Here is a 23,912-nt window from a genome sequence, read left to right as displayed (position 1 = left end):
TGTAGGAAGTTGAGTGCTCAGAAATTCTCAACTTAATCATATCTGTGTCAGGGAAAGTTCTAGAAAGCTAAGTACTATACCATTACAATAGTTCATCACCATCCCCTCAGGAAGGGATGGCAGAAGTGTGGGTTGTGGTGGAGAGACCTTCACGTTATAAATTTGCTTTACACATTTATTTTATTGTTTAAATATTTATACTTAGAATTACTTTTGGGATTTTATTTCAATACCAAAATATTAAAGGTATATTTATGCTCCATCAGAATAAAACACCTTCTTGATGGATTGTACTTTTTTGATCAACACTTCTTTCATATAAACTGAAATTAAAAGATCTGGAAGTCATTTATTCAGAATCTTGGACCAGCGTACCTGCTCTTCGTGACATGAATAACTACTATCATCGAAGATGCCACAGATCTTCCTCAACTTACAGGGTTACGTCTTGATAGATCCATCGTAAACTGGAAGTAGCATTGAGTTCAAAAAGTTTTTTATACACCTAACCTACTGAACATCAAAGTTTCGCTTAGACTACATTAAATGTGCTAAAAACACTTCCATTAGTCTATAATTGGGTAAAAATGTCTAACACAAAGTAAGATCCCATGTAAATGACCAAAAACTGTAGTGAAAGTGAACAACAGAACAGTTGTCTGGGTACAGAAAGGCTGCAAGCATATCGGTTGTTCCCCCTTGATTGTGGCTGATGGGGAGCCGCCATGGCTGCTGCCCGGCCTCATGAGAAAGGCCTGTACCGCCCTTCATTAGCCCAGGGAAAAAAAGCTCAAAATTTGAAATATAGTTTCTAATAAATGCATAGTATTTTTGCACCATCGTCAAACAGCCACTGAGTCAAGGAACATCTGTACTTTATAAAATAGTCAATGTAGTCCCTAAATAAACGTCATTCAAATTCCAACAACAGATTGTCCAACTCAGTCACCTGAAATACATTCCAAGAAGTCTTGCAGCAGGCAGTCTACATGTGAAGACAAAACACTACTCTTATTAACAAAGATAATTTTACTATTCTGCAAATGGAGCCCATTCATGGAAGAGGGGTTGACTAACACTAGTGATCAGCTCATCTTTCATTGCTTAAAGTGTCTGAGTTCGGTGAATCCAACCTACTTCTTCTACATGTAAGAAAACTGCGGTCTAGAGAGAGTAAGTTATGACTCCTAGCAGAGCCTGTATTGTGTAACTTTAGGAGTCACCACTCACACCACATTCTGTGAAAAAGAAACCCTGGGGGTACCAGTTATATTCAAGATGGTGGTAATGGTGCGCTGAGAATCATGCAGTGTAGCAGCCCTGACGACTTCCAAGTTCATACAACTATTTAGAGGCAGAACCAAGATTAGAAACTCTTATCTCCAGTGCCTTTGGCTCACCACCATCTTGCCTCAAAAAAGCGTGGGGCCGGGGGAGCAAAATTTAATGGTGCATTTAGGATAAAACCCTATCCTAGACTGTTATCCTCTTTAACACTATTTAACCACCTTAGGTGAAATGGCACAAGTACCACAAACGAATCCTGTGTTAAGAACATCAAATATACTTTTTTTTAAAAAAAGAAAAAAGCCTGCAGAAACTAGACACAAGACTAAAGAATAAAACATTTTGTAAAAAATACTTAAAAGATGTTCTACACCAGTGTAACGTATTGAGTGAATTGTCTGTATCCCAAAGCTATGGGTGAAAGCAAGAGTAAGTATTTCACGTGTATCATCCAAACCTGAATCCCTATTGTTCTCAAGCTCCCACCGACTACACCAAAGAGGAGGTAAGCAAAGGGACTCCTAATTACAACTGTCCTGCACACCTGCTAAAACAGAATGATCTGGTCCTGCTTCCTAGTAGAAGAGGCCAGTTCCGCCTGTACTGATGTCATACCAAGGAAGTACTTTTGGCTACAATTGCTGATGCCAATTAAGATAAGAAAACCAGTACATTCAGTACTGGTCTCAGAAGCAGATTAAATTTTTCTACAAAGAGAAACTAGGCCAAAACCAAATACCATATGTTCACCTCTTTTCTAATCCAGTATGACTCAATGATAAAGAAGATCCAGGACAAAGTTAAAACATTTCACATCGTTATTTACTGAATAACCAGAGTAGTTCTTCCAGGTTCTGAAACTGCACAGCCACCTGTGAGGCATCACCAGGAAACAGAGGGACAAGAGGTAGGGAGAAACGAAATGGACATAAATCTATGAAAAAGTAGTGGCTTAGGAACCTCATGAAGACTATTTAATCCATGTAAGAAAATCAAAAAGATTAAACCTCCAAAGATATGTTCCTAAGAAAGAGAAACTACCCACTATGAACTGAATTATCCTATCCTACCAGTTTGCGAGCGTGTGCAACAAACACGCACACATAACTTTTCCCTCCTTTCCCCGACTTGATTTGAAAAGATAACTTAGGCTGAAAAAAATTCTTTCTTTTTGTTCCCTGAGACACCAGTAAGGCTCTAAGAGAAATAAAGGTATACAGTTATAGGGGAACAAAATTGGCCAGCCCCAAATGTCTTTTTGGCATGCAGATTATTTCAAGCTGAAAACAATCAAAACCCAAAAGAATCAAAACCTCAGGAAGAAACTGTGACCTTCCCCCCAACTGCCTAAAGGAACAGAGAGAGCGGACCTGTTGCAGGAAGGGAGCATCAGCATGGATAATCTAGTATGAACTACGTGTGCAGATGGGAAAGAACACAGCAAAGTCTGTTTGTTAAAATTCCTCTCTATGTCCCATTATCTGTGCCCAGCAAACATTTATTTACCAAACTACCAAACGTTTGCTTTTCCACCTCCATGTCAATTGCCTTCCTCCCCTCTGAGGTTCCAAACCATTCTCCCCAATACCTTCTTTTGTCTTCAGCTGAAGCAGGTGTTTACAGCGAGGGTTTCAGCCATTTGGGTGAGTTACTGAGATTGCTGGGTCTCTCAGACGTATCCATGTTATAAACTTCTGTGTGATTTTCTCCTGTGAACCTGTCTCGTCTCAATTTAATTCTCAGGCCAGCCAGAAGAACCCAGAAGGGTAGAGGGAAATTTATTCCTCCTCGTATTTTATACAGGAAGACTAGAAATCAGATCCCAAGGGGAAAAAATAATGAATTAAACATTACTGGAAATTAATGTCTCTGAACCCAAACTTTTAAAACATTTTGTGATGCCTCAGGTCACTGAACCCAAATGCAACAGTAGGGAAGAGTCTGCAAGAGCCGAGCCAGGCACACAGTCAGCAGAGACAGCCTCAGGTGCTCTGGGGTTGCTGGAGGCTACTCAGAAAGCCCAGGTCTGCAACAGTGGCCTTTGTGCGCAGACTCAGGGTAAGAAGGTGCACTTGGATGGAGCACTGAAACCCAGCAGGGCAGGGACTTCCCAGGAAGAACTGTCTCACGTCTCTCTCAGCACCTCTGTATTTGACAACCGGCACACAGACATCACACCTAAGCATGCCTGTATCAGCAGCTAGCATTTCCAAAGCGGGAACTCGGGCTCAAAGCACACAACAGGTAAGTGGGACTCAGACGTACGCCTGCTCATTCCAGAGCCAGTGCTCTTACCCTGTGTCCCTGCGCACACACCCCTCCTTCAGCTCCACTCACCTCATCACACAACCTTCAGCTACTCTGCTGGAACAGGCAGTTCTCAAACTATAAGCAGCTTATCTTTTCCAGTTCATTTGGAAATTCGTTTTAACTCAAAGCTAATTTTCCTAGAGTGATGCTATTAATGGCGGCTAAGTTCCTAGGCTGGCCCCCAAACTGATACCCATTTAACTTACAATGTAGGTACTAATAGTTCAGAAAGATCTACTTAGCCCTTAACTTAAGTATGAAGACCAAGAAGCTGAACACACGTTAGGGTATTGCTTCAACGGGAAAAAACGCATTCCAAGTCAGTAGACAGAATCAAAGAAGTTACTTTCTCTACTTGACTCTGGCTACCACCTTCAGTCTCAGGCCTGAGAAGAGAGTTGGGGCTGGAGGAAACAAAAATTGGAGAAAGTTTTCTCCCTTTCTAAAACATAAACAAAAGGACAGAGGGAATCTCATTCTCCATCCTGCCCCCTCCCTTTACAATCCTAAGTAGGGGAAAAGGCCTCAGGCCTTCCTCGCTTTAGTCAGGCAGGTGGAGTGGCCCTCGTGCTCTGTGTGTACAAGAGCCAACTTGAAGATCCTAAGAGCAAATTTCTACTTCAAGAGATAAAACCTGTAATATTTCAACATCGTCCACCAAAACAGAGAAAAGCTTCCCCCCCACTTTCAATCCAACCTTCTTAAGAATACATACATACATGCAAGAGAGCTAAAATACAGGACCGTGAAACAAAGCTAAGGAGCAGAAAACTTAACTCAAAAGATAACCCCATATGAGCAAAGGACTTGGAAGAGGCATTTCTCCAAAGAAGATATGCAAATGGCCAATGAAAGGATGTTTAACATTATCAATCTTCTGGGAAATGCAAGTCAAAACTATGAGATATCATATCACATGCATTAGTGTGGCCACTGTCAAAATGTTGGCAAGGATGCGAAGAAACTGGAACCCTCTTGCATTGCTGAGGGGGATGTAAGATGGTGCAGCAGCTGTGGAAAACAGTTCGGTGGTTCTTCAAAAAGTTAAACACAGAATCACCATACAACCTTGCATTCCACTCCTAGGTATATAATCAAGAGGAATATCAGGGACTCTAACAGATATCTGTACGCCCATGTTCACATCAGTATTATCCACAGTAACTGAAAGGTGGAAGCACCCAAGGTTCCATCGACAGATGACTGGACACACTAAATGTGACAGATAAAAACAATGGAATATTATTTGGCCATAAAAAGAAGTAATATTTTAATACTAATTAATGCTATAAAGAGACCTTGAACACATGCTAAATGAAATAAACCAGACACAAAAGGACAAATCTGGTATGATTCCTCTTACATGAGGTACCTAGAATAGGCAAATTCAGGGACAGAAGGTAGAATAGAGGTTATCAGGAGCTGGTGAGAACACTGAATGGGAAATTATTCCTTAATGATTTCAAAGTTTCTGTTTGGGATGATGAAGAATTCTGGAACTAGACAGTGGTGATGGTTACACAACATTGTGAATGTCCCTAAAATGTCACTGAATCATATATTTTAAAATGGTTAAAATGGTAAATTGTGTTATGTACATTTTACCATATTAATTAAAAAAAAAAAAAGGACAACACCACAAACTAGAAGAACCAGAGCTAACAGCTTAAGTTCATTGCTATCTCAACTTTCCCAAGCTACAGAATAGGAGAAAGGTACTACACCACGTACCTTAGACCTTCGGGCTGCCAAATCTGAAACGTTAAATCCACAATGGAGGGGTCTACACTACAGCGCTCTCCACCACACCAACCACTGTGCCCCCCACAGCTGCCCAGTAGTTCTTCTGAGCCTGACAGTCACAGAGAAAGTAGCCATTTGTACCTATAAAGAGATACTCTTAGTTTGCAAGCTCTGTTGTTAAAATCTTCATTTAAATTCTCACTCTAGCCACATTAGAGTCATAAAAGAGATACATGATTTCAGAGAAGGGTAAAATTATGATAGTAACCAGGGCACAGCTGCTGACAAAGATTTTTAGATGAGGTTGTTCGAGATGCAGACGGCGGCAACCAGGACAGACATGCAGACCCACAGCCAACAGACACTGGGCAGGTCCCTGGAGAGCTCAGGTGTGGACTCCAGGTGAGTAGCCTGACCAACCTCGGGGACTCCAGCCAGGGCCTAAAGCTCACAGTGAGCACAAGACACACAACCCGACACTGGTCATGAAACTTAGGAACAGTCCTCTCGGCAGACCTTTCAGACTTAAATCCGGGTGCTCAGGTTCCTACTGGGGCCCCCAACCATCCAGCACCAGTGTCAATACTGTTTCCAGACAAAGGCAGACACAACTACCTCTACGTGGAGTACTCCCACTCAAAGCCCATGGGATAAGCCACTCCTTCTCTGCGGTTAAAATAATTTCAACTTGACTCCATGTTTCTGAGAATAAGCACTTCCAATAAATTTCATTGTATTTTAAAGAAGTCTGGGGTACCATGCTTACACAAACAAAGCAAGTATTCAATAAACATTGACTGTAAGTCAGATTTTCTCAGCTGTTCATTAAATATCCCTCATAGGTAATGGAGCAAAACAAAGAAGTGGTAAATAATGATCTTTAATATCTAAACAATATAAAAAACAGATATGTGTACCATCCCCACGGACCCCTCCTCTTTTAAGATGTAAATGTAATTGCTCTCTTTGGACAGTAATTTCAACAGTCCTAAAAATGCCCTTTATGTAACCTTACTTAAAATGGAAAACCTTAAGGGTGGGCTCAAGTCACCCCCTTTCTCTGACCACAGCCCCTTTTACTCCCTGGGGTGGCTCCACTATATGAACTAGCCCTGGTGTAGACGCCTACCTCAAATGGGGTCAGATTCTCTCTCCCTAGCATTTGGATTCAAAAGAGACACCTCCTTCACGTGGCTTCAGAGGCACTATCTTTATCCTCCGAAACTCACAGGCTGCATCTTGGCAAATGCCTCTGCTGGATTCTTCCCTGACCAGCCTCCAGTGTGGGGAGCAAGGCAGAGCTCAGCCCTTAACCCCTTCTCTTCCTAACTCGTTGTCTCATTATAAATACACTCTGAGAACAACTCCCACAAGCATATCTCTAGCCCTGATCTTTCCCTAAAGCTCCATATTTTAATATCCAACTGTCAATTCAACACCCATATGTGCATGTACCTAATAGGTACCTCAAACCTCCTGCACCTGGAAGAGAACTCTGGGCTTCTAGACCCCACCAGCTTCCTTCTTGCCCCAGTGCTCCTTACTCTCTGTGAAAGACACCACGAGGCACCCACAACCCAGCTGTCAGCCTGTTGCTTCCTCGCTTTCCCTCTCAACCCAGCAGCTCTACATAGGGGCTACCTTCAAAACACATCCCAAATGCAACCGTTTCTCACCTAGGTCCCAGCCACTACTGTCTCCCCGCTGAAGAACTAATTGAGCCAATTAGCCTCTTGCCTCCTTACCGTACATTCGCCACATTGCAACCAGAATGACCCTTCTGAATGTAAGTGAGCTCATGCAACAACCCTCATAGCCCTCTGATCTCTCATCACACTTAGGAGGACAAAAACAGACCTACTGGTCTAGAACAACAATTAGCAACAAATTAGCCTTTGTGCTAAAAGTGACAAGAAATATCTTCATAGGCAAGGGTGTTCTCGCCGTCACCTCCGAATCAGACGATGGTGCTTAAATTTAACAGTCAACTCCGAGGTGCAGTGAAAGAATCCTTGAAAATAAATGACTGCCCATTTCTCAATCAATGAGCATGTGATCAAACAAAATACTCTCCACCCCTCAGCCACTTGGACCTCCACAACCACCTAAAGGCTGGGAGGGAAAAGAGCGCTTTTGGCCTTGTGATCACTGATTGTTTAAAATTTCTAATATAAATAGAGAACCAGAAGTCCCTAAAATAAACATTAAGTTTTGAATAGGTTATACCCAAACAGAAGACAGCCACCTTTCTGAAGAGATTCTTTTGTGTCTGACTTTGAGCCTGAAGTTTCTTCCAGCCCACATAATTTCAACATAAAATGTGCACCATATGTATCCAAAGAGTTATTAATAAGTGTGTTAAACAATGCTCCCAGAAGCATCCATTTAAAATGTACAGGGCTTTGTTTGAATGACCTGTTGTCGGCAAGTTTTCGAACAACGCCTCCCTTTGTGCTCCCAGGCAGTATAGTAAACAAGGGCCGTTACTGTTTCCATTCCTCACACCTACCATGGCTCACAGTAAATACAAAATATTTTCTTGCACATTAGAAACATCTAGACGTATATCCCACCAAGCCTCATAAAAAGAATAATCTCCAATATTTACTTTTACTGTTTCTAAGGTTTTCAGAAAGTCAATCACTGAAATTGTTACCTTCCCCTCCATAAGCCGGGAAGAAAATCCTCAGGCCCCCTCCCCTGTTCACACCTGCCTTCAGACACAGCTTCCTCACAGGACTGCCTCCTTTGGCAGCGGACAGCCTCGCAGAGGCCATGAGCCATTTGGGCCCTCCTCCTAAACTGAGACTATTTTTAGGTCAGTGGCCCCTCTCTGATTGCAAACTTGGCCCTGGATCATCATGAGGCAATCTTTAGAGAGAAACCCTTCAGAAGCCAGGCAAGTCTCAGAAGGATTAGCAACACTCCTCTGCTAACACAGCAAGAATCTGCCAAGGGCTGCGAAGCAGAATGCCCTTCAAGGACAGGGGGGTCAAAACCTTCATGGTGCAACCCACAGTGCCCGTGGTTTCATCAGGTTAAAAAAATTTTTTTGAAACATTTCCTACTCTTATGAGAATTTTAACCCATGTGCCAGGATACTTTAAACAACTCTGGGATGACATTTTTTTTTCCTGGAATATGTCCAGCAGCAACTTTGAGATTTCAGATTTGTGTTGTAAAGAGGTAAGTATTCATAAAAAGAAAAATTCAAAGAAAATTTTAGTCACCTTTCAAAAAAAGAACAGCATACCAAGTCAGTGTAGTAAGTTAAATATCCCCTAGTGCTATTTATAAAAATAACCATACTATACTATAACTTCTGTAATTGGAACAGGCCCACCAGAAACACTAAATATATCCTATGTCAAAAGTCTGCACCATCTACTGCTATACCTCTATAAAAGACAACTATAGTAACAGGAATTTCAAGTTAAATGTTTGATTGGTTTTTCCATCTCACCACTCAAACGTAGCATAAGAATCTCAAACCAGATTTGAATGTTTTAACAACTGAGTAAATATCAAGGGAGAGCACATATCAAAAATACAGGGGAAAATAATTTGCATATTTCGTCTTACACCTTTCCTCCAAAGACATCACGCCAAATCAAAACTGACCTCTTTCATCCATCCCCAACTTGGATTTTGTAAAGAACTGTTCAAATGTTTTCTGAACCAACAAGTTTACAGCGTCAAAAATATTTGCTCTCCAGGCTTCTACTGATAACATTAAATGAAGACCTCATGAAAATGTTGAGTATCACGTAGGCTCCAGTATTTGAAAAGACAAGTTGGCTTGACTCAGAGCTGCAGATTCAAGGAATAAAGAAAATTCACTCAGTGGTCCTGGTGGTATCAATTAGCATCTGCTTACTGGGAGCCCCCATCCCCGGAAGGCGAGTACCTCTCAGCCAGGTAACCTCCCCTCCATCCACTCTGCAGCTTCAGGAAGGCAAAGGAATACAACGTGGAGCTCAGGCAGCAAGAAATCATCCAACTCCTCTCCTTTACCCTTGTAAGCAGAACAAAACCTCACTCCTCCAAAACTGGCTATTTTTTGTATTTCTCAGATAGGAGTGTAGGAAGAGGAAGTCTGTGGGATCTTAGACTCTTTCCTCAAAAGACTTGGTGGAATAGATGGTGTATTAAAAAAAAAAAAAAGACACTGAATATGATTATTGTTGTACTATAGAAGAACTTGGAAATCCACAAATTGGGCTCCTATAGCTTTATATTTCTAAGGCTAACGTGCTTAATGCCAAGTTTTTAGCTCCATGAAAATGGCCTAAATCTGGCTCCTAATTGAATGACAGCCTGACTGTGACAGTCTTTAAAATCATTTGTTTATGAAAGTCAGTCAATTATATATAAAACAGATAAACAACAAGGTCCTATTGTATAGCACAGGGAACTATATTCAATACATTATAGTAGCCTATAATGAAAAAGTATGTGAAAAGGAATACACACACACACACACACACACAATGTTTCCCACTCTCTAGGAAGATGGAGGAGGACCAGAGAGAAAGCCATAGGCAAAAGGAAGTGCTGAGACTGCCAACGGATCAGGAAAGGCCCGGGACACATCGAGGAAGGGTCAGTGTATGCTTGACCCCTCCCCTGAAGCGGAAACAGACCACAGAAGCCAGCACACACAACAGCCCCCTGGGATACACATGCCAGAGGCACCTGAAGACCAGCCGTGATGAGCAGCCTCAGCAGAAGCTCTGGAAGGCAGCACCTGGCCCAGACCACCCTCACCCACTGCTATGATGGTATGATGCTTACAAAGCTCCTCCAGGACCCGGGAACCATCCCAGAAGTGGTACACAGGGCAGGGAGGAAGACAGTCTGAGAGAACAGCCCTGGAGAGGACGTTTGAACTGACCAAACGTAACCACACACAGTGGGGACGGCTCATCTTCGGGAACACGGGAAGCATGCGAGGAGAATTCAGCGCAGCCTACCACACGTCACCACAGCTCTTGGCATTACTTAGGGACTCACCTACCTCAAAACAGTGCAACCCATTTCATATCAAGGTCCACTTTTCAGAAAGAAAATCGAAATAGAATTCTATTTAAAGACTCTTTCCTAATAAAATTGACAAGTGTCGTGGAGCGACACTGACCTAATACCTAAAAAACTATCTGAGGCTTCTGAATGTCAAAAAGACATTAGAGATACAACATTGTAAAATGACTATAACTCGATTAAAAAATGTTAAAAAAAAAAAAAGGTGTTAGAGACAAAACACTGTGTAAACACAGTATTCAGTGCACCTAGACACTGACAAGGCGGGGGCTGCTGTCAGGTCCCAAATGCCTGCCCAGTCAGCCAGTGCGAGGGGCCAGGATGGGGAAACGCACCGTGACCCCTTCCACAGACACGGACAACATCAGCACATAGCACTTCAAAGCCCACGAAGTGTACTCACTGTCATCCTCCCTAGGGGACAGACAGGTCCCAAGACAGCCACCTTCCTCCCCTTTTAGATGCTAAACCCGATGTTTCCAGAAATTCGGTACCTTATCCAAGAAACAGAGTTAATAAATTGCAATGGACATTAACCCAGTTCAACTCTCCTCTTCACAGGAACGAAATCAGCTACCATCTGGTGGCTCTACACAGCTACAGACCCACGGCTGCCCGGGCACGGAGGGCAGGCATTACTCACGGAGCTCCCGCATTTACTCGGGAACTGGGTTACCCACCTTGCGCCAGCCCAAAATATTCCTGGCCTCATTTTTCTCATATATATAACAGTAACATTCCATCCCATAGGATTGTTTTCAGACTTACATGAAATTTGGGGGAAGTTTCTAGCTCACACACAACTGTTAGTTGCGATTGCAGTACTGTCGTGTAAAACGAGCATGATTATAACCCTCACTTTACTGCTGACCAACGCTAGCAACTTGTTCACATGATTGAGAGAACTTTTCTGGACATGTTATTACACAGATGCATATTTGTCAAAACTCGTAACTGTGCACTTAGGCGAAAGGCATTTCATGGTACTTAATTTTATCTCAAATTTTTTTCCCGCAGATCACGTGGCCTATAAACAGCAGTATGTATTCCAGAACACATCCATTAATTCAGGCTGGAACCTAAAGCTGTTTTTCCTGGTTTTTGTTCTGTAATCCACTTTCCAACTAAACCTTCCTACCCAGCTGAAAACATCCGTGGTGACTACACCCACTACCATTTTTGTCTGATCTCATGGATATCAAACCTGCTCTACTTACTTGGATTTTTACATTTTACTGTTACCTTCTGAGTATATTTACCTAGACCGTCCTAGAGGAGTAAGTGTCTGGCCATGACCCTACAGGGCACTATAGCCCCAGACCTAAATAGTCACCTTGAAAAGTAGGTCAGGACCATGTACTGGGAGCCTACAACCCAAACCAATAGACTCTCGAGAATCTAAAATATTCTCTTGGTCTGAGTCAGCATTTCTTCAACTTTTTGGAGCAATTAAATATAAAGCACTCTTCTAGGTCTTTCTGGATAAGGGAAGTGAACAAAATTAAATTCTTGCTTCTGTGGATATTTATATCACATTGTAGATAATTTTCAGAATTCCATTAAAAAGTAAGACTTCTCATGAAAATCAGTTAAAGAGAGAGAGAATCACAACAGTGAGACTAAGTTCCAGGATGGCACTGAGCCAACACCGAAAAGACTGTCTCCATGAAGGCAAACAACTAAAACCAAACCACCATTTACACGCCATGCCTGTCAAAGGCCACTGTCAAGTTTGTACAATTGGGCTAAAGAAATGGTCTGATATAAAAACTCTGCATTCTTTTTGTTTATAAATGATGTACAGCTACTTAAAGAAATTATCCAAAAAGCAGCCGGGGTTCTTTGAGGGAAATGGTGATAGACCAGGTGCGCAGCGCAGAGTTCAAAGCTAAAATAAAATCTTTTCCTGAAGGTGTAAAATGACCATGAGCAGCTCCTTGTTCAGTATCTTTCAGACACTTGCCATCTCTCTCCAAAGTCCATCTGGCTAAAAGGAAATAATTTTCCATTTGAATCATGCCAAGACCAAATGAAAAATGTTACTATGTATGTGTGGTTATGCAAGTTGGCACCTCACAGTGTATCTCCCAACCTTCATTAAACATCAACTTCCTGTAACCTTTACTTAAGAATGATTATCTACGTTAGGCTTTCCACTAGCAAATAAGGATGTCTTAACAGAAGGCCCATGGAGGTACATATCTAACTCATAGGGGCAGCCCAAGAAGAGTCACACACCTTAAAGAAGCCTACTTTCTAAGTCTTAACACCATATATTCCTTAGAAGTCACTTCGGTAATAAGAACCATTGACCCTTAGGGCTAGAAACCATTGCTGATACCCAGGGTGTAACTGTGGTTTTATGCAACATTCTCTTCCCAGTTGTGACTGACAAGAGGCCTCACCTCCAAGTTAAATTTCTACCTGGGATAAAGTCCATCTGCCCAAGAACTACCTGCCTCCATGAAGCCTAAAATAAGGAAACAGGATTCAAAATTTCCACAGGAAATGTTTCAGAACAACAAATATTAGTCCTTATTCAACATGCATGACCTTGGACTACTATCTGTAAAATGGGTACATTTTACAATGTATTGTACAACCAAATGATTCAGATGATTGTTCAAAGGCATCTTATTAGGTTCTTTTTGAAAAAGCAGTCTGAAAACAATTAATTCTTACAGAAATGTAATATACCATGGTAATGATCTGTAACTGTCAATTTTCCAGTTTTGCTACTAATCACAATGCTTTACAAGATTTAACATTCTGTTTTATGCTCTGTGGTTAGAAAATGGGAAAACAACAAACCATAATTCTAAGCTAAGTCATCTGAAATTTTAAATGTCCAAACTACTGCATACCTTTGATCCCGTCTCAGCACCACTGTGAAGAAATCCCTACCAACAGTAATTTATTATTGCTTATGGCATTAGAAGTAGTCAAGCAACAGCATCATATCTGGGGTAGGGGATGGACGAAGAGGGAAGACCTGGGTCCCACTCCTGGTACCTTAACTTACTCATCAGAATATGAAACATTTATCCAGAGAGTTCTGGCCCTCAATTTCCTCATGTATAAAATAGAACTCTCACGAGACCTGCCCTGTCCACCCTACAGGGTTGATGTGATCATTGAATGAAAATGTCCTTAATGTCATACTTACAAGGCAGTTTCCAGACACATATGGTGTTATTATTTCACCTGGTCTGAAAGATGAAAATTCAGAACTGCCATCATCATCATCATCATCATCATCATCATAATATACATATACATATATATATGAATGGTAACATTTTAAAACCAAAACTCTTAAACATGAATGTTGTTGCACTAAGTTACAGGTTGAAAATTAGAACAGAAAATGGCAATACTTTAAAATCCACAAGTGCTTTACTGGTTCAAAGTGATGACTCAATTCTGAGTGCTTTTAGAATGTGCTGACAACGAACTGGCAACATAATTTACTGACTTCAGTGAAGAAGGAAGTATCTAATTTAAAAAAAAATATGGCTCAAATATAACAAAACATCAGCAACTCAACTAAATGCACAAGAAAACCAAGAGGTGACAAAAGTGGAGTCAAAGAATAAATCTCAACTGGTATAAACCAATTCTTTTAAGGATGAGGGAAAGTTAGCAGGATCCTGCACCTGGAATTTGGTTCCTGACAGAGCACCAGAGGATCCAAGCAACACTCCTGAAGTTGAGTGGAGAAAATTAATGAAACTTCCTATCCCTGAATCAGAAGAGGTTTAAAACAAGAAACAAGGAAGATGATTAGCATTTACGTATACCTTGCATAACTTTGGCACTGTGGCAGAATACCTCCAGGAGACAGGACCCCCACTGTCCTGAGGAGGCAACTGGGTTGCAAAGGCAAGGACATAACTTATCCAAAGCCTCGCAGCTAACACTGAAGAGCTCAGACACGAACTCAGCTTGGTCCAACTTCAAAGTCCACGTGCTCTCTACTGCATTCTGTACCAAATGCTCTGGATACCAGTAACATTTTCTCCAGTTCTACGGCTAAGTATGCCCCCAAGGTTTCATAATGGACCTCAGGGTAAACAAAATCTAGCTCAAGGTTGAAATACTTCTATTTGTTTTATTATTTCCATTTTTTAAAAAAGTTGGAGGAAGGAGAGGAAAAAAAGCAATATCCTGCCTTGGAGGCTTCTACTTATACCGCATAAGTAGAAAGTAATTTTCATTTGATTGAGTACCTGTAAGAATATACATTTTAAATGTTTAGCAGAAGATATAAACAACATTTTCTAACATAATAGTCACATCTGCAATATAAAATCATTTAAAGTTTTTTCAGAAAAAGAAAAATACAGAATTTCTCCACTCCCTAGACACACTCTTCTTATACTGGAATTAAAATAAATTAGTAAATCCCTCTTCATAGCTGTCATTGCATATCTCCATAAAGAAACATCAGAAAGTTTCAAGCATTAAACAAAAAGTCAATACTTGAGGGTATTTAATCAAATCCAATAACCAGCAATCCGAGTGAATCATCAAAAAGTTCTACAGAAATGCAAAACTACTCTGAAACAAATCTTATTAAGTGTAATAAGAGAAAGAACAATTCCCGACTGAAAAGTCATCTAAATCCCTTTACAATGTAAATAAATATTTCTCCAGACAAGAAACAGCCCGTCTCTATTCATGAGAAATTGTCGACTTGTGACTGTCTGCCCAAATGGAGAATGTAATAATTAAAAAAAAAAAATCACAAGTGGAATTAATTCTGTACAAGTACTTGCACATGGGCACACCAGATGAATGGCACTTCATAACAAGACAGAATTCTAACTCCAAAGGAGCCTCACACCTTCCAGCTCTGTTAACCTAACTCCTAAAGGCACCAGCTTCCAGACAGACACGAGGCCACGGGCTGAGCTGCTTGCTTAGTACATCACAATGGATGGTGGGGAGGGAGCACGAGAAGAGGACAAGGGGAAACGCAGTAAGGAAACTAACATCTCTGGCTTAAAAGACCTTCCAGTAGCCGTGACTAACTGAAGAAGGAATTTCAAACTCCCCTGCCATCACAGCTCTGGATGACTTATTCCAGACTACACCTGGTACAAACAATTATTAAAAGTACAAACGTAGCAGCATCGTAAGGTTTAGACCCCATCCTTAAGAAGCTCACAAGATGTAACAAAAAGATATGGGAAAAGGTCATTTAAAAGATTACCCAGAGAAAGCAAGTGAAACCACAGACTGCAGTGCCAAGTATCTTGCTTCTCAATTCCTTTGCTGAGAAGGAAAAAAGTAAGAGTGATTAAGGATCAGGAGACTTGAAAGAACCAAAAATGTTAAGAAGGCTTTATGTCTAGCAAAGTTTGGTGAAGGTAGTGGGCCGAATTCCCAATGTGTAGCACCATGATAATGACCTAGGAGAATATTTCTAGCAGCCTGAACACTTAACATTTCCAAAACTGTACACTTTCTTCATAACAGTTAAGGCTTTTCTGGCTGACTCCCTGGAGAACCTGGGAGAAATTTTTCCCATTAACTGTGCCCTTCCACCTTGCATAGTTTTTGGCTCATAGGAAATGCTCAATATATGGTATGAGGTGGATAAAAATTAAACAAGGTCCCAACAGCAAGGAGTGTTTGCTATACATGCCTTTTATTTACCATTTAACAAAAAAACATAAGCCTAACTATACACCCTGTATAAATGGCTTGGTTCAACATACGGGGTCTAGGTGGAGGAGCCAATACAAGTGTGTTTCTCTTGGTAAGTAGAAAATGTTACCCTTTGTAACACATTTCTCCAATCACTTCTACTCTCACCAGCAAGCGAGACTTCCAAAATCCTCATCTGAATTGTAGACTATTAAGTTAGGTTAGTAGAAATGTACAAATATGGCTTAATTCTACAATGTGCCTAAGAATGAGATGACTATTGTGTAGACGTTTAAATGTATAACAGAAAACGGACTCTTCATAGCACAAGGAGATTTAACTGGTAGTTATTCAGGTAAATACAACTCAGTCAACATGACACAGAGGTAGGGGAACTGAGTGAGCCATGAATGAATGTCATCTCTTGGACTGCTTGAATCTATACTGGCTTCCATTTCTGATCCACGAAGCTAGCCAAGGGAACTGTTTTAATAGGACATGCAGTTTTGACTTGGTATCATTAATTGTTACCAACCATCAAAACAATCTACAAGATAAACATAAAAGAGAATTTCTCATTTGTCACTGAACACTGCTAAGCACATCATATGACCTGCTTATCTGAAATAAGATGAGAAAATACTGGCTTTTCCTTCAGAACTGGTACCCATGTAAGTGATGCCTGAGTTAAATATTACCAAGTTTCCAATGCAGAAAAAGCATAGAAAAGCCACCAACTAACAAACATGAACATTGCCATAAACATCAACTAAGCTATATGTTATTTACACAAGAATATATTTTTACACCTCTCCTTCCTACTCTTTTGATAAATGTGACACTCTCCCAGAGGGACTCCTTCCACAATGCCAATGTTGGACCCAAAATGTCCTGAAAGGTTTTAGTTAACTGTAGAGGATCAGGGTAATCATGAATGACTGGCCCTCAGACTAAGGACTATCTTTTCTTTGTATTGAACTTAAAGATAAACTGACATGTTATAGATATTTTAAAGTATTTAAAAGCATGATGAAGCAACTGAATGGTGTTAAACCCTCCTTCCATGGCACTTTATCTAGAAGATGGATCTGTTCCCAGCTGTTTTCTTCCCAGTCTCCACTCTTCCTTTTGCTGTGTGCACACAGTGGGAGGCTAGCCCGGCCTGCCCTTCTGCTCAACCCAGCTCTTACTGAAATGTGGAATCAGTACAACTTCAGGCAAAATTATACTGCCTGGAAGTGGTTTCCTCACAACCACTTTGCTCTTTCCAGATTACGACCCACACTTCATCTTCCTTCACTGCTCAAAAAGAATCTATTCAAAAGGTAGGATTGTTATTTTTTTTTCCACTTTTACTCATATAAGTAATGTGCACACAAAAACACTCATTAATTAGATCTGGGCCTATTAGCAAAACTCAAACACAGCTTATCTTTAAGTAAATACATTTTTATTTCTCGTCAACATGGAGCTTAAATTGAAGGCTAAGGAAAATCTATTAGTTTTATGGAACAAATAAGGTTGTTTTGGAATCAAAGATTTATATGCAAATATGTACTCCTAAATGATTAAAAGCTATTTACTTAAGCAAAACACTGCTAGGTTCAATCTTATTTACACTCCAAATTTGTTGAGCAAACTCTTTTTTTCTCTTGGTTGTGTAAAAGACACCAGGGGAGTGAACAAATGGCAAATTTGCTTATAGTATATATGAAAATGAAGTTTTATTGTATCCATCTACATAGTAAAGATTAGCCCCCAAATCTTTCAGCCCTGAAATGGAAAAGTCTTTTTCATCTTGAGCCAAGTGAACAAGAAAAAGTCATTCATTTATATAATGAATAACTATCCATATAAAAGAGTAGTAACTGCTGATTTCAAAGAATATTGTAGTCATTAAAAAAAAAAAAACTACCATGAGGATAATCTTTTACAAAATTTGTTTAGAAATAAGTTTTTAGAAGTTGCCAGCAAAACTCAGTTCTTGGTTATACTGGGCTGTCCCAAGCCAAGTATAGAGAACCGTGCTCAAAGTAGGCTTTTCTGAATGACATTTTAGGCTGGCTAAGGTCACACCAAACATCCAATTCTTCTTTTCCTGCTGGGCAGGATCACTCATTCTTGGTCAATCTCTGCCTCTTGTGGAGGCCACAAGTCACTGCTGCCAAAGTACCTGCCAGCGAAGTGGTGGTGGTCGCCTCTCACAGGCTCACCTGCCTCCAGAGAGTCTGGACCTGTTACCAAGTGCCTCCAAACACACCCAGCAAGTACCAAGCTCCTCCTCACGGCTCATATGTGGTCCCAAGGCGTATTCTTAGGCTCTAAAAGATGGGGAGTGAAAGGCAGGGACTCCTCATCCAGGCTGCTACGGAGAGCACTTTTAGGGAGGTCTTTAAACATCCTCAGGGTCTATTTAAGTTTCCATAGTGTGGAAAGATAACCCAAGTCTGAGAAATCAGGAAGACTTTTTTTTCCCTTCTTTAATAGTTTTATCTATGAGTAGTGTTGAAAATTAATTTGGGAAAAATTTTAAACTGCATATACATCTGACCAGACATCAAGAAAAGACTCATATCAACAATTCAGTATGAAACTACAATAATGAATATAAGAATTGTGACAAAACAATAGCACAAATGAACTACTAAAGACACATAAATTGTGAGCCTAGTTTATATAATCACAGAACAGATCTGAAAGACTCACTGTCTGAGATTTAAAACTTTCTGTTCTGACTTCAAAGAACATTGTTCCTAATGTTACATACCATGTGCAACTATCTCTCAACAACAATGCACTCTGCTTTGCAACAGTCTCTGTTCCAGGATATGGAGGTTCTTATAATGGATTTGCAAAGAATTCTGAATTTTGGAAGGAAATTCCTTTAAAAGTCATCTTGTGCCATTGTCATATATAATTCTTAGGCTATGACCCAGAAGTGTTAAAATTTTTGTTTTTGAGAAAGTCAACAGATTTGGCTAAAGTATAAAACTTCTATAAGTCAAAACCATTATAAACATGTGCTAAGTGTTTGTCTTTATAAGACAAAGACAAAATGGGGGGGTGGGGAATATCTGCATTATGACAGGCAAAAGTTTTACTATCAATCCATAGAAGGCTCTTATGAATTAACAGACAAATACTAATATCCCAGGAGAAAAATTCAGCACGACATTCAATAAAAAGGGAATTAAAAAATGGAAAATAACTAGAGATTTTTTATATTCAACATCACTTGTTATCAAAGAAATGAAATTAAAATACTGAGATAGTGCTGCTCACCTATATGACTGACAAGAATTATTTTCCCTTTTAAGGATGATTTCCCTTATTTACAAAATTACTTGTTATCAAAGAAATGAAATTAAAATACTGAGATAGTGCTGCTCACCTATATGACTGACAAGAATTATTTTCCCTTTTAAGGATGATTTCCCTTATTTACAAAATTACAGTGATACAGATAATCTCAGAGTGGGAACAAACTTTGGTAAAACATTTTTTGGAAAGCAGTGGTCAATCTCTATCAAGAGATCTTTGAACCATCAACTGTATTCCAGAGGACTCCATCCTAAGGAAATATGCACTGCAGATAAAGTTTTATAAAGAATATTTGTTGCATCAGTATATACTTAATAATAGTAGTTGGAAATAAATGTAAAGTTCACCTATAAGGAAATGGCTAAATAAATTGTTATATCTGTACAATGTAATATTATATAGCCACTAATATTATGTAGAACCATAATGACATGGGAACTTTTTCATATGTTAAGTGGAAAAAAATCAGCATGCAACAATACAACTACAGTTATACAGTTTTATATAAACTACATAATTGTAATAAATAAATCCATTTGTAACATACTAAGAAGTATAAAGAAAACATTGTGAATATCTTTGGATGGTGGCGTTATTTAACTCATACACTTTTTCTGGTTCTACCAATTTTTATACAGCAAGAATGCATTACTTTGAAATCGTAACAAACAAGGCCAACAGAACAAGGCTATTAAGTGACATGCTTTTTAAATGCTAAGGTCTAATAACTGCAGTTTCATTTCCAAGAAATACTGAAAGAAATCTGGAATTTTATAATCCTTTGAATTATTGATATGTAAGTTAAAGATGCAGGTCTTCCTCAGCACTATTTGCTCCACATAATGCTGATTTTAAAAAATAGGTGGAAAAGTTGGTGCAAGTTAAATAATTGTATTATTTTAAACAAAATTCCACTCCTAAGCATTTTTTAAAGGGTAAGTAAGTACTTCTAATCATTTCTTTGCATAACTTTCCTTATGGAACATTGTACTTGAGAAAAAAAAATCAATAAAAGCTCTTTATACATTGTAAAGCACTATACAAACAAGGCATCATTGTTTCAGTTTAAGTTGTCCATCATTTCCTGCCCTAATTATCCCTGAAAAAGAAGTTTGTCTACAGAATTGCAATTCCAACCGTGCAGTTCCTTTTAGGGTTAACCACACACTGTTATCAGAGTGTATCTCAACTCCTTAAGGAGGTCATAGGTTCCCAGGAAGCAGTGACTATTTTTTTTTTTAATTCCTCTTGCTCTTAGATTGTCTTCCTCCTCCCCTCCACTCTCAACATCTCCACCCCCACCCTCCAGCCCAAGGCTGAAGATTTAGTGTGAAGGTGATTGAATTCCTATCACCTGGCAAAACGCAAACGCTTTCATCTCCCCTGTTTTGCCTAAGACTTTATTCAAACAAACAAAACACACTGATTTCCTTTCCTAGTACACCGACTACTTTAAAGAAATAGTAGTTAATAGAGCATGTGAAACTTCGTACAACCTAAATGAAGAATTAATCTCTTCATTCCTACTTCAAAGTAATTTAGTCCAAGTCAAAATCAACAACGAAAACTTAGTAGAAAATACGTCTGGGAAAGAAGACGAAGATTTATTTAAGGTAAGTAAATACACTAAGTCCACTAATTACTACAGAGTAATCAATCAGGTGACTTTAGTTGAGAGCGGATTTTTCTAAAGAGCTAGAAAAAGCACCAGCGAACCGCAGGAAGTAACAAGACACGGACGAGAGGGCCTTGGGAATTGCAGCAACCCCATTAATGCCATATTTTCAGCCCTGCCTGCTTATGCTGAGAATGGGCCCAGGCGAACCGCCCAGCGGGAAGGCTGACTGCTGGGCCCAGGCGGGTCAACTGTCCGGTGGGCGGCTTCCGGCTGAGGGTACATGTTTACATGTTTGTCAGTTTGCGTAACTGACTCTAAACCCCTTCGGTCACTTTCAAGGTGACAGCTACGAGAACCGCATCGGTCCCTTCCGCACGCGCTGCGCTGCCCCCACGTGACACCTACCCTCCGCAGCCTCTCCATCTCTTCCCCAACTTTGGCACCCAAGGTCCCAGAATACCCGCCCCCTCCCTTAAAGACAGTCCAGTCACTCTGTGACTGTCGCGTTCACCCTGTCCTCTCCCCACCCTCACCCAAGATCCCACTGCACACAGGCTGGGCAGGGGCAATCGACTCAACTCCGCACTTACCCGCAGCGCCTCCAAGCCAACCTGGATCTTTCTGGGGAGCCAAGACGCAGAGCAGGCCGACATGCGCTCCGAGCCCGGGCGCCCTTTGGACCCTCGGCAGCGGCGCGCCAGGCCCACCCCTGAGGCCCGGGGTGCAAGCAATGCCAGCCCGGCAGCGCCCGCACCCGGGGTGATGGCTCGTCCCCCACCCCAACCCCACCCGCAAGCCGGCCGCCAGGCGGGAACCCGGAGTCCCGGGCACCCCAGCTCCCCGCCTCTCGAGCCGCCGGGGGTGGAGCCAGGGCGGGGAGTTCAGGAAACTTGTAAATAGCAAAGCTGGGCCGCCTTTGCCCCCCTCGCCCGCCGCCGCCCCTGACTGGCGGCCCCAGCCTGCGCCTCGCAGCGGGAGACAAAGGCCAGGGGGCGGCCGGGGGGCTGCGCCCGGAGAAACTTGAAAGACGCGCGACGCTGTACCTCGGGACGCCAGCCCCCGAGGCTCCCGCCGCCCTCCGTTCGTGCGCTGCTCGCCCGTCGACTCCCTCTCCTCGAGCGCGCGGATCCCGATCCCGAAGCTGCGCGCGCTCGCGGGCTAAGTGCCGACCCGCCCCACGCCCCTGGCGTTTGCTCCGGGCTGCTATGCACCTGTTGCCACGTGCGACTGGGCGCTCCGGGCTGCAGCCTGCGCACCTGGCTGACCCGCACGTCCCAGACCACAGAGGTCTCTGCGGGAAACCGGAGCTCGGCAGTGCCTAGAGCTGGGGCCCCAAACCTGGCCGGCTGCCGAGTGGATCTGCCTCCTACTCCCCTCTAGCCACCTGTGTTCTCCGCGAGCGCTTTCTGGCTTCTCGTAAGCCTAGCCGTCGGGCAGGGCCGTGAGGGCGGGCCAGGGTGGGGGCAGGGAGTGGGAAGGTGCCAGAATTCTCTGGGCGGAGGTTTGTAAGGAACCAGTGATTGTTTCTTTACAGTGTCCGACTCCCGCGCTGTGTTACCGTCCTGCTTCTAAGAGGTTTACTAGCAAACACCTATTAAAGGTTAAAGAAATGAGCTCCAGCTGTTAGATCTGCGAATACAAAGTGGAAAGGAGACGACCACCAGGGAGAGAAACGAGGCCCGACCCACTTTTCTCTAAACACAAATTAAGTCCTTCCTCTGCTAAACTGAACAAATTTCAATCTTAGCTGTCTATTAGGCCTATAAAATACTTTCTTCTATAGACATACTTTTACTACAAACGTTTTGCAAAGCTGCTAGTCCACCTTTGAGAGATATAACATTATTGAACCATTAAATGTCAGGCAACCTGAGTCCAATTTTTTTTTTTAATGTTTAATTACCTGGTTTGGATTTGCTAAAAGCTTTTGAAGAGAAGTAAGCTTTTTTCTGAGAATTAAGCCGAGGATGTTGTAATTGACAAAGTTTTATATACTATCAATATCAGATCAACTAACAGGTATATTGCCACTTACAGTTGTAAAGGCTTTTCACGTGCACAATGTTCCATTACTTCCTCATCTAGACCCAGAGGTATACAGGTCAGATTATTACCTCCATTTTTCAAGTGAGGAAATAGAATCTCAGAAAGGTCACGCGTGACTTGCGTAAGGTCAAAACTTGAGAGGGGCAAGTGCAAACCCAACCCAGCAGACCTAACTCCTAATCTTTTCTTTTTATTTCGTTATATGAGGACAATTGTTTGTGATTATTTTTAAAGAGATGCAGCATTAAACATTGAATGGTTCTCCCTTATGTGAAAGCACCAAAACACAAAACAAAACAAAGCACTGACATTGTTTCTGCAAGTCATGAGGCAAATACGCTAATTAGCACCATGCCTCTTCCCAGAGCAGAATGCTCCTAGTGTTAAACATATCATTTAATCTTTATAACCCTCAGGTGACCCAGGTGACTTGGTCCAACCCCTCTACCACAGTTCTATTGCGTGGCTTAGTTATATCTATAAATATAGAACCTGTTTTACTTCATTTTTCCATGGTATAGATTGAAAGGGGGAAAAATAACCCAAACCTCTCCTTAGTATTTAGAGGCAACTTTTGCCACCATTAGGGAATCTGAAACTTAGCTTCTAATTTCATTCGCATAAATACAGAAGTTACCTTGTAGGGACATTATCTGGGACTCCGTCAAGGCAAATATGCTTGAAATGGGGCCTGCTGAGTTTTCCTTCCATCTTGGTTCTGGGCAGGTTGCCATGTTCTCGATCTCTGAACTCTCATGTTGACCTGCTGCAGACTCCAGGAACAAAAGAACTAAAAAAAAAAAAAAAAAAAAAAGTTTCCAGATTTTTTTTTCCATTAGAAAGATGCAAATTAAAACTACATTGAGAAATCATTTTTTCACTTATCAGATTGACA

The 23,912-nt window shown here is 41.3% G+C and overlaps 1 protein-coding gene across 8 annotated transcripts in view; it reads right to left on the bottom strand.

The window, feature by feature from the left end:
* Positions 1 to 23,912, bottom strand: part of MTUS1 (microtubule associated scaffold protein 1) — a 149,350-nt gene that overhangs the window by 107,424 nt on the left and 18,014 nt on the right. For 2 of the 8 annotated variants that reach the window (XM_074353487.1, XM_074353486.1), the window contains exon 1: positions 21,562 to 22,166. Coding sequence is in view for 1 of the 8 variants with exons in the window: in XM_074353488.1 (XP_074209589.1) it covers positions 21,562 to 21,624 (63 nt within the window). In the remaining 7 variants the exon portion in view is untranslated. The other 6 variants (XM_010953262.3, XM_074353485.1, XM_074353490.1 and 3 more) reach the window with 6 other exon arrangements.

The sequence above is a fragment of the Camelus bactrianus genome, chromosome 26 (genome assembly GCF_048773025.1).
Source record: "Camelus bactrianus isolate YW-2024 breed Bactrian camel chromosome 26, ASM4877302v1, whole genome shotgun sequence".
NCBI lineage: Eukaryota > Metazoa > Chordata > Mammalia > Artiodactyla > Camelidae > Camelus > Camelus bactrianus.
This window is presented reverse-complemented; position numbering and strand designations above follow the sequence as displayed.